The sequence below is a fragment of the Carassius carassius genome, chromosome 10 (assembly GCF_963082965.1).
Source record: "Carassius carassius chromosome 10, fCarCar2.1, whole genome shotgun sequence".
Lineage (NCBI taxonomy): Eukaryota > Metazoa > Chordata > Actinopteri > Cypriniformes > Cyprinidae > Carassius > Carassius carassius.
In genome coordinates, this window is record NC_081764.1 from 4,813,620 (window position 1) to 4,827,557 (window position 13,938).

The following is a 13,938-nucleotide window of genomic DNA, read 5'->3' on the forward strand; positions in this document are numbered from 1 at the left end:
AGGTTTACCTTCATTTTCATATATTCTTTTTTCACTCATAAATATGTCACATTACAAAAGCGAAATGGGTTGCAAATGCTGCTGGCTTCAAAGCATTTTTTCAATTAGAAGGTACACACATTTTAGAGACTTTTTCTCCCCTTTTTTTATCAGACTACAAATGAAGGGCTTTATATTTTTGTGTGTTACTATGGAGACCAGTTATCCTGTGCATGCTGTGCTTAAAAGACCCCCGCTGGTAAAGTATGCGGTAAATAGTTGTACAATAGTTCATCTGCATAGCTACTCCTTGATTGGAGTGGCTGCAGTGCCGTGCCACTCGGCCAAGAGAAGTGAATCTAAATTGTTTTGCCCCAGAAACATCGACTAAATCAAACCTTTATTGTTTTCTGAATATGCAGTCCCAGAAAAAGAGTGAATGTCCGCTATTTGCCTCAAGAGGTATGGAAAAAGCTAGATTTAAAGTAATCTTTTCTGAACGTGAGATTCATGCATAGAAGTCTGATTAGGAGCTCATATGAATGCTTTTGCACCTCAAACAAAACAGAATGTGTGAATGTTTTCTGATGCTATTGAAAAGTCAACTTTTGCTTGCTTTTTAATGTCATATTATTTGTTACAGCAAATTCTAATTCTAATTCAGTGATTTGAGGTGGGGGGGGGTCAGGTTGTGATGTTTTAAAATTTTATATAAAAAGTCGCTCCAAACAGCAGATGGTTTTAAATAGGCCAGTGTGCATTATTTACAATATTCTAATCCAACAGAATAATAAACACCTTTAGAAGAAAAAAAATGGGCAACACAGCTTGTAGATACTTTCTCAGAATGTGTATTTGTTTGTTATAAACCATTCCTGCATCTAATTTGTGTATTTTCTCCCTCTGCATTAACCCACACTTGGATTGTCACATCCTGACAAATGGTCCAGCCGTCAACACATGCTATATATAGTGGTCTGCTGGGTGGTCTTTAAAATGCTGCTCTTTTAGTCTCTCTGGCAGTAAAGTGAATTGCATGAGCTCAGGTGAATGTTACTGTAGCTTGTCAGATAGAATCGCTGTGCTGGTCTCAAGTGCTCTAGTGAATAGTATTGTGTGCTGATGCAGTAGTCAAGTCAGTGCTTTCTGCTTGGGTCATCCTTAATTCTCCGACCTGATGTATACTCTAAAGATTATGAGATGTCTGGTCAGTTCAACGGTTGCTCTGGAGAGGTCCCTCTACTAAGTCCATTTACTAGCTTCAGCTTTAATATTAAATTAATCTTAAATTAATGCATTGTTTGAATGGACTGAATATATTTACACTATGTTCAAACATTTGGGATCACTAAGAACTTTATATTTTGCAAGGATGCGTTAAAATGATCCGAAATGACAGTGAAGATTTTAACATTGCTACAAAACATCAAAATAAATGCTATTCTTTTGAACTTGCTCATCAGATAATAATAAAAAAAACACTTATAATATTAAGTAGCATAACATTTTCAACGTTGATAATAGTAATAAATGTTTCTCAGCAAATCAGCATACTAGAATGATTTCTGAAGGATCATGTGACACTGAAGACTGGAGTAATTATGCTGAAAATTCAGCTTTGCATCACAGGAATAAATTATTAAATGCATAATTAAATGCATAAATCTGCTGAAAGCACTTTCTGTACATTTCTTTTTTTTTTTTTTAAAGTGGAAAAATGTAAAAACAAGTCAAACAGATGGTCCCTCTCCAAATGACGTCACTGGCAGAGAGCCGGTGTATTAAAAAAAATGCTTACAGCATCTTGAAGTCTAATTCATGCACAATATATGCACTTTTATATCAGTTGAGTATGAAAGTGTCTGCCAAGACCTACCTAAAATATGGTTTGAAAACATGTCAAACACTAAAAAGTGCTTAAGTGCATTCACCAGCATAAACAACTAAACTAACCATATTTAAAGTATGCAACAAGATTTTTAGCCTACATCTTCTGAAGAAAATATGCTTGCTTGTGCAAAAGCCACCACTACATCGCTAACGTTTTTTGGGTGGTTGCCAAGGCATTTCTGTATGGTTGCAATTGTATTCGGAGAGTTGTGTGGTTACTTTCCGATTCAAGTCCATAGCATTTATGTTAATGCATTTGGGAGACAATTTTATCCGAAGTGACTTACATTGCATTCAAGTTTTACTTTTTTTCCATGCATGCATTCCCTGGGAATCAAACCCATAACATTGCCATTGCTAGTGCCATGGCTGTGCTGTTTGAGCTACAGGAAGGCACAAATGGTGCAGGAAAAATTATGCACTTAAGTTTAGCATTTTTCAAAGCCCCTAACCCTGATTATGAGTAATATTATACAATATAGCAAGTGCCTTGTCATGCATCACCAATTATGATACTCTGCTTTGTTACAAAAGCGCACAGCTTTTCTAGTAAATAAAACAAGCAAAAAAGTCTCTATTCTTACCGAGACACAATGTTAAGCATATTTATGACTATGCCATGTCACTTTAAAATAAAAGGCGGAGATTTAACATGGTGTGACGAGTGGGGCGGGGCCGAGGGACATGGGAGCGAGGCCGGGGGAGTGATTGGAGATGAACTACACCTGTTCGTCCCACCGGTCTCGAGGCCCATGGAGGAGATGGAAGGATATAAAACTGGAGCGACGACAGTGAAGGACGAGAGAGGACCAGGCCTGGTCCTCTCTCGTCCTTCACTGTCGTCGCTCCAGTTTTATATCCTTCCATCTCCTCTGTGGGACTCAAGACCGGTGGTGGGTCGCAGGTGTAGCGGATTTCCCAATCACTCCACCGGCCTCACTCGTGTTCCCACATCCCTCGGCCTCGCCCCACTCGTCACACATGGCTTCTTGTTGCTTTGGGCAATTTTGCTGTAGGCTAATTTGTTTCAAATCTGCAGAGTGAACATGAGGCTAATGGAATTGGTTGTATTTGTCTTATTATGTACAGTTTGAAGCACTTCTCTTGTTATAAAATACGCATGCATACAGAATGAGAGGGGGAAGGAGTTTTCTCAACATTAAATCAGCATTAACTCTTATAAACCAAGGACCAGCCTTGGTAACTTGGATAAAAAGTGCCAGAGGGCCCAAATCTTCCCTGGCGTCTTAGTGATGGTGTGCCCTCTGGCCTAGCTAGTCTACAAAGGCCACAGAAGTGCTGCTGCTTTGTTGATTTAGTAGTGTTCAGCTGAGGATGAGGAAAGTCAGACTTCCCAAAGGAACAGCCTGCGGAGTCCTAAAGCCCAATAATTTTATGATATATCCGGTTGGAAGAGCAACAGCAAGACTTTATCAGCAATACCAGATGTAGCCTGGAGCCATTTAGAGCTGTCTCGGGGAAAAGGTCTTCTCTGTCTCTGGGCAAACTTGGATGAGTTTATGTAAAATAGGAGTCTTTTTAGTAATATTTTTGTATGTGCTTTGGTTTGATACAGTATACGTTTTACATTATCCATGGGGGGTGAAAAGTGTCTGCTTTTACATTTTTAATTTTGAAAGTCTTTTTTTCTCCATTTGACCACTTTTACCTTCTTTCAGAGATTCCTTATTTTGACTGTTTGTATAGTCTCTTGTGGCATGTTTGGAGTGTGTTTGTATTGATCAGATCATGGAGCTCTTTTCATCTTTTCATTGTCAGAGCAAAAAATAAAGAAAGTAATTGGAAATATTTTCCCTAAATTGTACATAAGTTACCCAATATTAACTTGTTGTTTGTTAAACTGTTGTATAAAAGTGTCATTACTCTCGCAAAAACGGCCTGAATATCAACACTCGCTATCAGTGTGAAATATTGTGCAATTACAAATATATAAAATACATTGTGTTAAAAAATTAAAACTTGTCATATTAAAATAATGATTTTTAAGATAATAACATACACAGCTAAAGACATCAACAAACACTATCTGTGTGATTAGAGGACACACAAACATATACAACCACATACATATATCTATATATACAGATATATATACAGGAAACATAGCTGGTGCCAGTCATTTGAAGCATATTTCCCAGTGCTGCCAACCAGCACATGCAACCGCCGCACAGATCCAATAACTCAAACTAGAGGAAAAATAATCAATACTGTCATCTGTTCTTCTGCAGCAGGTCCCTCGTCATCCAGCTCATGGTGAAGTATGACACCCAGTGACCTTCATGCATCCGTGGGCACCCCGTGTTTATTTTCCTTGGCTAATTATTCTGTGGATTCAGAGGCCATTGGTAATAAGCAAGACATCAGACGCTGACGGGAAATTAGCGAAGTGAGATAGAGAAAAGGAAAAGGAGGGATGAGAAGGGACCTCATCATAACAAGCACACTCGTTTCTTCTGCGTTCTCTTTTATCTCTGGCAACACCTGCCCTCTGAGTCGAAAAGAAAGAAAATAGAGAATTTGGAGCGGATGCGTGCCTGTTTTTTTTCTGGAGGAGGAGGGAGTAGAGATATAAATTTGATACAGACAGCCACCAACCGTGCGTGCTGTCTGACTTAAAGGGATAGTTCATCTAAAAATGAAAATTCTGTCATCATTTGCTCACCCTTGTGCTGTTGCGAATCGATTTGACTTTCTCTCTTCTGTGAAACACAAAATAAGAAATTTCGAATAATGTTTTGGCCATTGTGTGTATTATAATGAGGCTGTCAGGTTCAAAAATCACAATAACACATTGATAAAATATTTTAAAAGCGGTCCTTATGACTTATGCCCTCTATTCCAAGGCTTTTTAAGCCATATGATAGCTGTGTGTGAGGAAGAAATGCAAAAGTCAATGAGTTATAGACTACTTTATATTACTTTATAAAGGAGTGCTTGAATCCTTTTTTGAAGCTGAATTTTGAAGCACTCTGTTCATTCATTTTCTGATTCTGATACTGACCCTGAACATTTTAACAGTAGTGTGTATTTATTGGGATATTTTTTTGCAGAACAATCTATTCTTCACAATCAGCCTGATTGCAGTGTTTAATTTTGATCTGTGGTACGAGGTGTAAGCTTTTCCTCTGAGACCCGCTGACTGATACTGGCAGTGACATACTGAGCATAACAAGTTTCAGATGGGTTGCCAGTATGGAGGTGCACAACAGGGAGGTGAGAGCTATGCTTGAGGGACATTCACCAATCAAGCGGTGGGTTGCTCTTTCATCCCCTGAGTGATAGGTGACAGCGATGCTGCACAACACTGCAGCGCCAGCAAGTGCGCCCTTGGGTGTCACAAAGGAAGAAGAAGAAGCCAAGCCAAGATGTGCAATATGTGCCAGTTTTCTTCGGAAACTCATTTGTACAGTCTGTAGTTTGTGTTTGTTATGATGCTTTCATTTTACAATCTACATTTATGATGCTTTTGGACAACGCAGCCCAGTGCATTCCTCAAAATCTTTGCGCTCCACAGAAGAAAGTAAAGATTTGTGGTATATTCCTTTAACAATCAAATGCCATAGAAATCTCTTTAGATTCCTGCTTGCACCACAATTGTGCACACTGCACTCGGTACAAAGCGACAGTTTGAGGACCTGATTGGCTGATGAATTGATGCTTTCCTCAATGCTCAGACTCTGATTTAGTTGCCTTGGGCAACCGTGGATGAAACCTAATTCCCAGGCTACTGTTTCCAAACACAATTTGATGCTGTTTGATTCCAACAGAGGGCTAGCAACATCTCAGGGAAAGGTAGCAGGCAGTTTCGTGCTTGTACCGGTAACATCTGTGGTTTGTATGTGAGGTGGGGGGAGCAGGTTCTCTCATTCCTAATGAGCTATTAAGTGACCTCCAAACACATTTAACTGTCTGTAAAATACCATTACTGACAGGGATGATTTTGGCACAAGCTCAAATAGAACATAAATAATATCCATCAACCATGTGCAGTTTTAAATACTCTGTGTGTGTGTGTGTGTGTGTGTGTGTGTGTGTGTGTGTGTGTGTGTGTGTGTGTGTGTGTGTGTGTGTGTGTGTGTGTGTGTGTGTGTGTGTGTGTGTGTGTGTTTGTTTGAGTGTGTGTTTGTTTGAGTGTGTGTGTGAGAAAGAAAGAGTTCAAGCACATGACTTTGTAAAGTCAAACAGAATTCAATTTGTACAGCATTATGAGTTGATCAAGGGTAGTGTGTACAGTATAATTGCTCTTTGTGTTTTAACTGTGCCAAGGTTTCAGTTTACTTTCACATCAAGTCTTGCAGTCGATAGATTAACCCACAGTCAATGAACCGCAAATAACTACACTGTAATTTTACATCTCAAGTGTTGAATGTGTTCTGAGTGAATGAAGTACTTGTGTGTGCACATTATCAGTATGCGGAAAGTGCTGAGAGTTCAGTATAAGATGCAAACCTCCAGCACACTTTAACTTGGACTGTTACTACAAAATGCAAAACAGGTTTCAGGTCAGCAGTAGAAGCTGCTGAAAATTCAGCCCCCCGGACATTTTAATAACCTGGTATTAGTGTGTTGTGCAATGCAAGCAGCTGCTTCTGGGAAACTTGTGTAGTGGGACAGCGCTGCCAAATCTCTGGAGAGTCAAACGTTTGCGTGCCAGAGTCACATGCTCGCCCCACAGCACGGCCTGCGAGAGAGAGAGAGAGATGTGTGTGTGTGTGTGTGTGTGTGTGTGTGTGTGTGTGTGTGTGTGTGTGTGTGTGTGTGTGTGTGTGTGTGTGTGTGTGTGTGTGTGTGTGTGTGTGTGTGTGAAAGAGAGAGAACGTTTGGTGTCTCTGTCCCTGATGGAGCGTGCCACTGTTTGGCCTGGAGTCTGTCCAATCCAATCTCTGCTCTGTTAATTTCATCCATTACACTGTTAAAAAACTGTCCCTTCTGCTCACCACATTACTGCTAATTAAATATGCCAGCTTTTAATGTTTGTAGAGATGCCTTAGCCAATGATGTATTTGCCAATTATTAACCAAATCCATAGGCATTAAAAATGCTAATTATTAATGATCAACAATAATTTACAATACAATTAATAATTAAAAAAAATATAACAACATATGTAAAATAAAATAAGAATGCTTTTAAGTTACCTGAACTTCTGAAGTCTTTGTAATGTGTTTGTGTGTATGTGTGTATGTGTTTGTGTGTTTTAACATGCATTTATAATTGTAATATTCACAATGATACTGTTTTTATGTTTTCTAAAGTTGGTAAAAAATTGGGATTTATTGTTTAGAAGTGCAAACACTATAATATATTTGAAAATATTGTAATTTGAATAATAATAGAATATCTACACTTACATTCAAAAGTTCGGGGTCAATAAAAGATTTATTTTAAGAAATTCCTACTTTTATTCCGCAAGGCTACATTAATCAAAAGTGACAGTATACATTTATAATGTATTATGCTACAATAAAAATATATTTCAGTAGTAATTTACATTTTAAAATATTAAAAATAATAGAAATATTAAAAATATTAAAATAGAAAACAGTAATTTTTAAAAATGCTGCGTAATAATTAGTGCTGACAGTCAAATAAAATTTTAATAATCTGTTTGTTTTTTCTGAAATTGATCCCATATAACATTCAAGTTTTTAAATATACTTTTATATTGCAATAATGTCAAATTAATGTAGAAACAACATAAAGCAGTATATTTTTAATATTTGTTTAATGGCATCTTTTTTATGATTGAAGGCGAGTATCACTGATACCGATGTCTCTAGGAAATTTTCTGTTTTATATATTTAACGATTGAAAATTTAATGATTGATTTATACTACAAACACTTTTTCCATTTTTATCACAGAATAAGCCAGAAATGTGCTTATATTTTATAGTTTCTGTACTGTAATAAATGATATGTCAATAGCACTGCATCATTCATATATTTTATTTATTTATTACCGGAAGATGACTTGAAAAAATCACATAAAGCATATATTGTCACAATCGTGTATTTATTGTATTCACATTTCATCAGTCAAAATGTTTCTGGTTTTTATTCAGTTTAGCTACAGAAATGTCTGGATGTCTTTGTCCATATTAGGGAATTCTTGGCACTGCATAAGGGGACACACATCTGCCACTCATTCTACACCCATGGCTACAAGCACAGTATAATGGCTGGCAGGACAAGAAAATTTGTTTTTACATGTTTTAAATGGCCTAACAACATCTCAGCCCTTGTGTTAATTGCATTACATATTTTTGATGCATTAAACTAAAAAAAAAATTATTGCATGCATTAATGCGTTAATTTTGACAGCACTATAGTGAAAATATTTCATTTAGGGTTTTTCCTGTATTTTTTTATTAAAGTGCCCCTATTATGCCTTTTCGACTATTACTTTTCATGCAGTGTGTCATGTAGCTGTATGTGACCTTAAACTATCTGCAAAGTTGTGAAGCCGACAATGCACGATAGCTAAAGTTATTGTCTGTCAAAAAAAAAAAGAATCGGCACTCAATTGCCTAAACGAGTCGTCAGGAATTTGAATGTTATTGTGTTATGGCTCTACGTCACGAAGTAATACATCTGCATAATAACCGCCCATGTTTTATGTCACCAACTTACCTGCCCAAAAACACAGTAAAATTTCTGTGTGGTTAACATCATGTCGAGAAGACAATGTATCCTACACTGTGAGAGTAAATTTGTTTTATCACATCTCGTAATTACCACAAACTTGTCAATACTTGACATTTAACCACTGAGAAATGTCCTGCTCCAGTCGTGCTTGTGAATCAGTCGATCAGCCAGTTTAACCGTTTCATCATCAGACTCCAGCTCGAGTTGGTAAGCTACAATAAATACCATCTTTTGGCAACTTATGGCAACTGCCGTTTCATTTCCGAAACGCCTTGTATGCGGTAGACCAATCCAGACTAGAGAGTAGAGAAAGCTGACCAATCACAGCAGTGAGGGCTCACAGTAAGGAGGGGTTTAGAGAGACTGATTCTTTAAACTGCTTCGCATGAGTCGTTTATGAATAATTTAGAAATGAGGTCAAATTAAATCTGTTTTCTGAGAAAAAAAAAAGCTTTTTGACTTGTTTTAGGAGACTCATAAAACAATATTAGCAACTTTAAAAATGGCATAATAGGGGCACTTTAACTTTAACACCCAAACTTTTGAAAGGTGTATGTTTGTATGTTATGATAACATTATGTGTTCATTTAAATGTATATTTCTAAAGAAAAAAGTTCAAATTGGAAAAATGACAAAGTATCAGTATCACCCTGTAGTTTTTTGTTTTGTTTTATCTGACAAAAATGTCCAAAGTGGTGCATCCTTATTTTTTTTTTTTTGGTTTCACTGCGATTAAAATCATGCAAAATAATATGGTTGTATGGGTTAATGGTGTGAATGACATAATGAGAAAAAATGGGAGCGCTGAAACTAGGGATGGGACGGTATGAAAATTTAATATCACGATTATAGTGACTAAAATTATCACGATTATCAATATTATCACGGTTTTGTTGAAACGAGATGAAAGTTAGTTGATGCTCACACTGAAAACATTTCAGCAAGTTTTATATTTAATAATCAACAAACAACTAATAAAACAAGCAACTCTATGCACTTAATTTAAAGAAAGATTAAATTCTGTGGCATTTCCTTCCTTACAATGAAAAGTGTAGAAGCATAGAAAAGCATAGAAAAGTCACTGACTTTCGCCATTCCTTCTCGAAAAAAAACAAAAAAAACATTGTGCGCTGCGCTTGCGTCAGACTGTTGCTGGCTGGACATGATTTAATAGCGAGTTATTAAAACCACGATACGGTTTTAATGATAATTCATTTTTAAACGATATTACTAACCTTCAGCACATTTTATCACGGTTATCAATAAAACCGGTTATCGTCCCATCCCTAGCTGAAACCCACATCTCATTAAGTGAGTCTTTCACCCACATGAATGATTTCTGTCAGGATGCTGTCCAACATGGCGTGATGTAGGAATCCGGTCCAGTATTGTCCCAGTCTAATCGATCATTTAATTACAATCCACGATCTCTAAACCTTCTTTCGCTTTCAACTACCAAACTCTTTAGAAACTCTTTAACAGGTGTTAATGGGCCCCACGGAGGCAGGATTGGTTGTGAATTGGCTAGTTATTTGTGCGAGCGGGATGATAGCATGCAGCAAAAAGCACAGATCAAAAACCTTTATTGCCCAAGTCATTATAACAAGGAAGAGAGAAAGACAGCACATGCTTCAAAGACTTCAAGTACAATCCCCAGCAATGTGAGGTGTACAGAGGCGCTAGTAATTAGAGGAGAAACTAAATGACCTTCCTGTTCACTTGCTCTGAAAATACAGTGTAATTAGCAGACATTGTCAGAGGGGAACCGGAGTCTGAATGGCCCTCACAGAACACCTTATTTCTGTCATACCTGAGACACAGTCATTTGACCCTGAAAGACTTGCAGTTTGGTCTTCACTTTCTCCTGATTTCACATTCGGCGGCACTCAAACGCTGCTAATAAGGAACAGCGGTCTGTCACTTCTGCAGCGGTCAGAAGCACCATGTCTTTTAACTTCAGACTTCTTTTCTGTCCTCATAATAAGGTCAAAATACTCTTATCTTCTTATGTACCTTCACTATAAGACTTATGAGAAGCAAAGCAGAGCCTTCTCAGAGGAACTCTCTCTATTGATTGGAGTTTGATCTTTTGAAATGCAGTCCATTTTAGCTCTGTGTAATTTATCCTTTGATTGGACTTGGAATAGTGGGTGTCATACTAAACATTTATGTGGGTCGAATCGCTCAGAAATGAGAAATGTTTGAGTTCATAATGAGATCTCTGAGACTTTTGGTTGTAGAATATTGGTGACCAAACTGTGGAAGTCCGTGGACACCATCAGCTGTTTGGTTTCCAACATTCTTCAAAATATTTGTGCTCAATAGAAACTCATACAGGTCTGGAACAAGTGGAACAGAAATGTCATTTTTGGATGAACTCTTCCATTAAGCAAAAGTATGTCTCACTTTCCTCTCAGTTGAATCCCTTTACAGTCTAGAAGAAACAACTGAGATACAATGGCGATCTCGTGTGATTGGTCGTTCATTAACACTTTGATCAGTGTTCTAATTACAGTTCTGTCTGATTTTACTGCGTAGGGCATAGCCGGTCTTGCCTGTGAGAAATGGAGTACATCAGACGTGCTGTGCTGGTGTCAGGAGAGCTTTGATCACTTCTTCATTAATTAAGCGATATATAGGTCAGGGCGTGTTCATGTTCAGCATGATTCATAGAGTAATGTTTGCTCAAGGGCAAAATCAGCACCTTAAAGGCCCCAAAAATACTGTAGGTCTATCTTTCATATCTCTCTGTGGATTGTCTGGCTTGGGAAGTAATTATATTACCTGACAGAGGATTTTTAAAAATACATTTTTAGATGATTTATTATCATTATTATAGAATTTTTAACATATAACTTTTAATAGTATGTTGTAAATAATATTGCCTATTCAACATTTTTAATAATAATAATGATAATTGTTTTTATTCATATTAATTTATATAATTTACCAGAATATAAATAATTTATATTATTTTAAATAATTATTTATATTACTTTGAAATAATACTTTTAAGATCATGTTAATAATAATAATAAATACTAATAATACACATTTTGAGGATGAATAATTATAATGTGAATTATTATTGTATGAATTTGTTGAAAATGAACAGTTTACCATTTTATTGTGTTAAAAGTTAACATATTTGTGTTATTATAATTTATAAAATCAAGTGTTTTTACACAATTAGTGGAAGTTTAATCACAAACGCAGTTGTAACACCGCTCATGGCTTGTTGTTTTAAGTCCACTTTTTTAAGAAATCTATACAATTGATACATTTTTGTCTGTTTCAATCAGCAATATGTTCTGTTCATTTCACAGTATCCAAAATGTACCTAATTATGCAGCTCTTGGTCTGAACTTCTGTGATCTGTTTCTTCCCCAGACTGTTGTTTACATTTGAACCAAGATGTCGCTGAAAGTCCAGACGAGCAACATTACCAACAAAAATGACCCCAAATCGATCAACTCACGTGTGTTTATCGGCAACCTTAACACAGCGGTGGTGAAAAAGAGTGATGTAGAGACGATCTTCTCCAAATACGGCCGTGTGTTGGGCTGCTCGGTTCATAAAGGCTATGCCTTCGTTCAGTACGCTAATGAGAGACACGCTCGTGGAGCCGTCATTGGAGAAAATGGACGTGTGCTTGCCGGACAGACCCTCGGTGAGTTGGACAATAATATGAATCTGTTAGTGAACTGTATTGGTGTGTTATATATTCCATCCGACAATCATCTCTGCAAGGTTATAAAAAATTGCACAACACTTGCTGTAGGAGCAAACTGACTTTTTTTAGCACCCTGTAGAGTTTTGGTTAGCATGTGCTATGACTGCTGCCAAGAGCGAGCCCCATGACACTGAAGCAGTTAAGATTAATATTTATTGATGGCAGATTCCTGTGGCCATCACTGTGATGGGTTCAAAGTGCGGTCAATATAGTGCAGTGCAAGTAGATCAACATTATAAAGTGTCCAATGTGACATCAGCGCCATTCTCTGCTCTTCAGGATTCTTGACCTCAGTTAATTTTAAGTTTGTACTGAGCTTTTTCATGTAGTTGTTGAATAGTTGTACTAAAACATTATTATTATTATTATTATTTTTTATAAAAGTAGGGCATTTACTAGAGGGATTTTGTTAGCATGCACTGTGCTTGTGTTTGCAATTAAATTAATATAATACTAATTACTGGATACTGGATGCTGCCATCATTTCTGTCTTTTTTTTAATAGTATGTGAAAGAGTATGTATGCAATGATAAACATTTCAAACAGTAGTATGATACATTGCAGAAACATCAAAAACAGTTACCTACAATTTTCAATTACCTATAATCTGTCATTATAAAAAAAAATTAAATATAATAAATTATATTTCTGTACCATTTATTTCATCGCTATTTTGTTGTATTTATACTGTAATAATGATGCATTTATTTATATAATTATTAATTGATAAAATGATTTATGTATTTAATAGTAATTTATACCTACTATTATTTACTGTTTACAGCTTACTGTTTTTAATCTGTCAAAAACAATTACTTAGAATTCTTTATTCAGATTTGTTATTTAATATAATAATAATAATACTATAATAATTGTTGTTGTTGCTGCTATTTATGTACATAATATAATTATGTAATATATTATATAATATTATTATTGAACAGCAGTCTGATCAAGTAGTCCATGTTCAATGAATATATTTTGCAAATTTCCTACCGTAAATATATTAAAACTTAATTTTGGATTAGTAATATGCATTGCAAATAATTAATTTGGACAAATTCAAAGGCTTTTTTTTTTTTTGCACCCTCAGATTCCAGATTTTCAAATATTGTCCTATCCTAACAAACCATACATACACAATGGAAAGCTTATTTATGAAACTTTCATATGATGTATAAATTGGTTTTGTGGTCCAGGGTCACATATGAATGCTATTTTACTGGAAATAGCAAGAGTGATATTGAAAGTTGTTATTCTAAACATAGCTTTACCAAAAAACAATTGCTTCCATGCCCTAGAGTACACACTAGCTAAGTTCTGTGAAGTCTATATATATGTGTGTGCCACTTAATGGTGCCCTTCAAATTAATTACACACAGTCAGTGTAGGGTCGTATTATCACCGCGCTATTTCAGTTATCAAGTAGTTTTAAGCCTCGTCATACCAGCCAGTAATGGTGCGTCCTCTGTAAGGTGACCTCTAGAAACTGATTGGTTTCTCAGCTGGGATGGTATCCGGGCAACCGACCGCTGATGCCCCACCCCCCTCAGATAAATGAGGAACAGGACAGGTGTGTCAGCGGCAGGTGCTCGTGTCACGCTGAGGACGTCAGACAGTTGTTCATTTGCTCGCTTCTACCTTTTATGTCTTTGCCTCGATTTAGTTC

General features: G+C 36.5%; 1 protein-coding gene across 3 annotated transcripts in view; it reads left to right on the top strand.

Annotated features, from left to right (window-relative positions):
* Window positions 1–13,938, top strand: part of raly (RALY heterogeneous nuclear ribonucleoprotein) — an 87,508-nt gene that overhangs the window by 61,044 nt on the left and 12,526 nt on the right. For all 3 annotated transcript variants that reach the window (XM_059559776.1, XM_059559778.1, XM_059559777.1), the window contains one exon: window positions 11,927–12,206. In XM_059559776.1, the coding sequence (XP_059415759.1) occupies window positions 11,951–12,206 (256 nt within the window). In that variant the 5' untranslated portion in view covers window positions 11,927–11,950. The remainder of the gene's footprint in view (window positions 1–11,926; window positions 12,207–13,938) is intronic.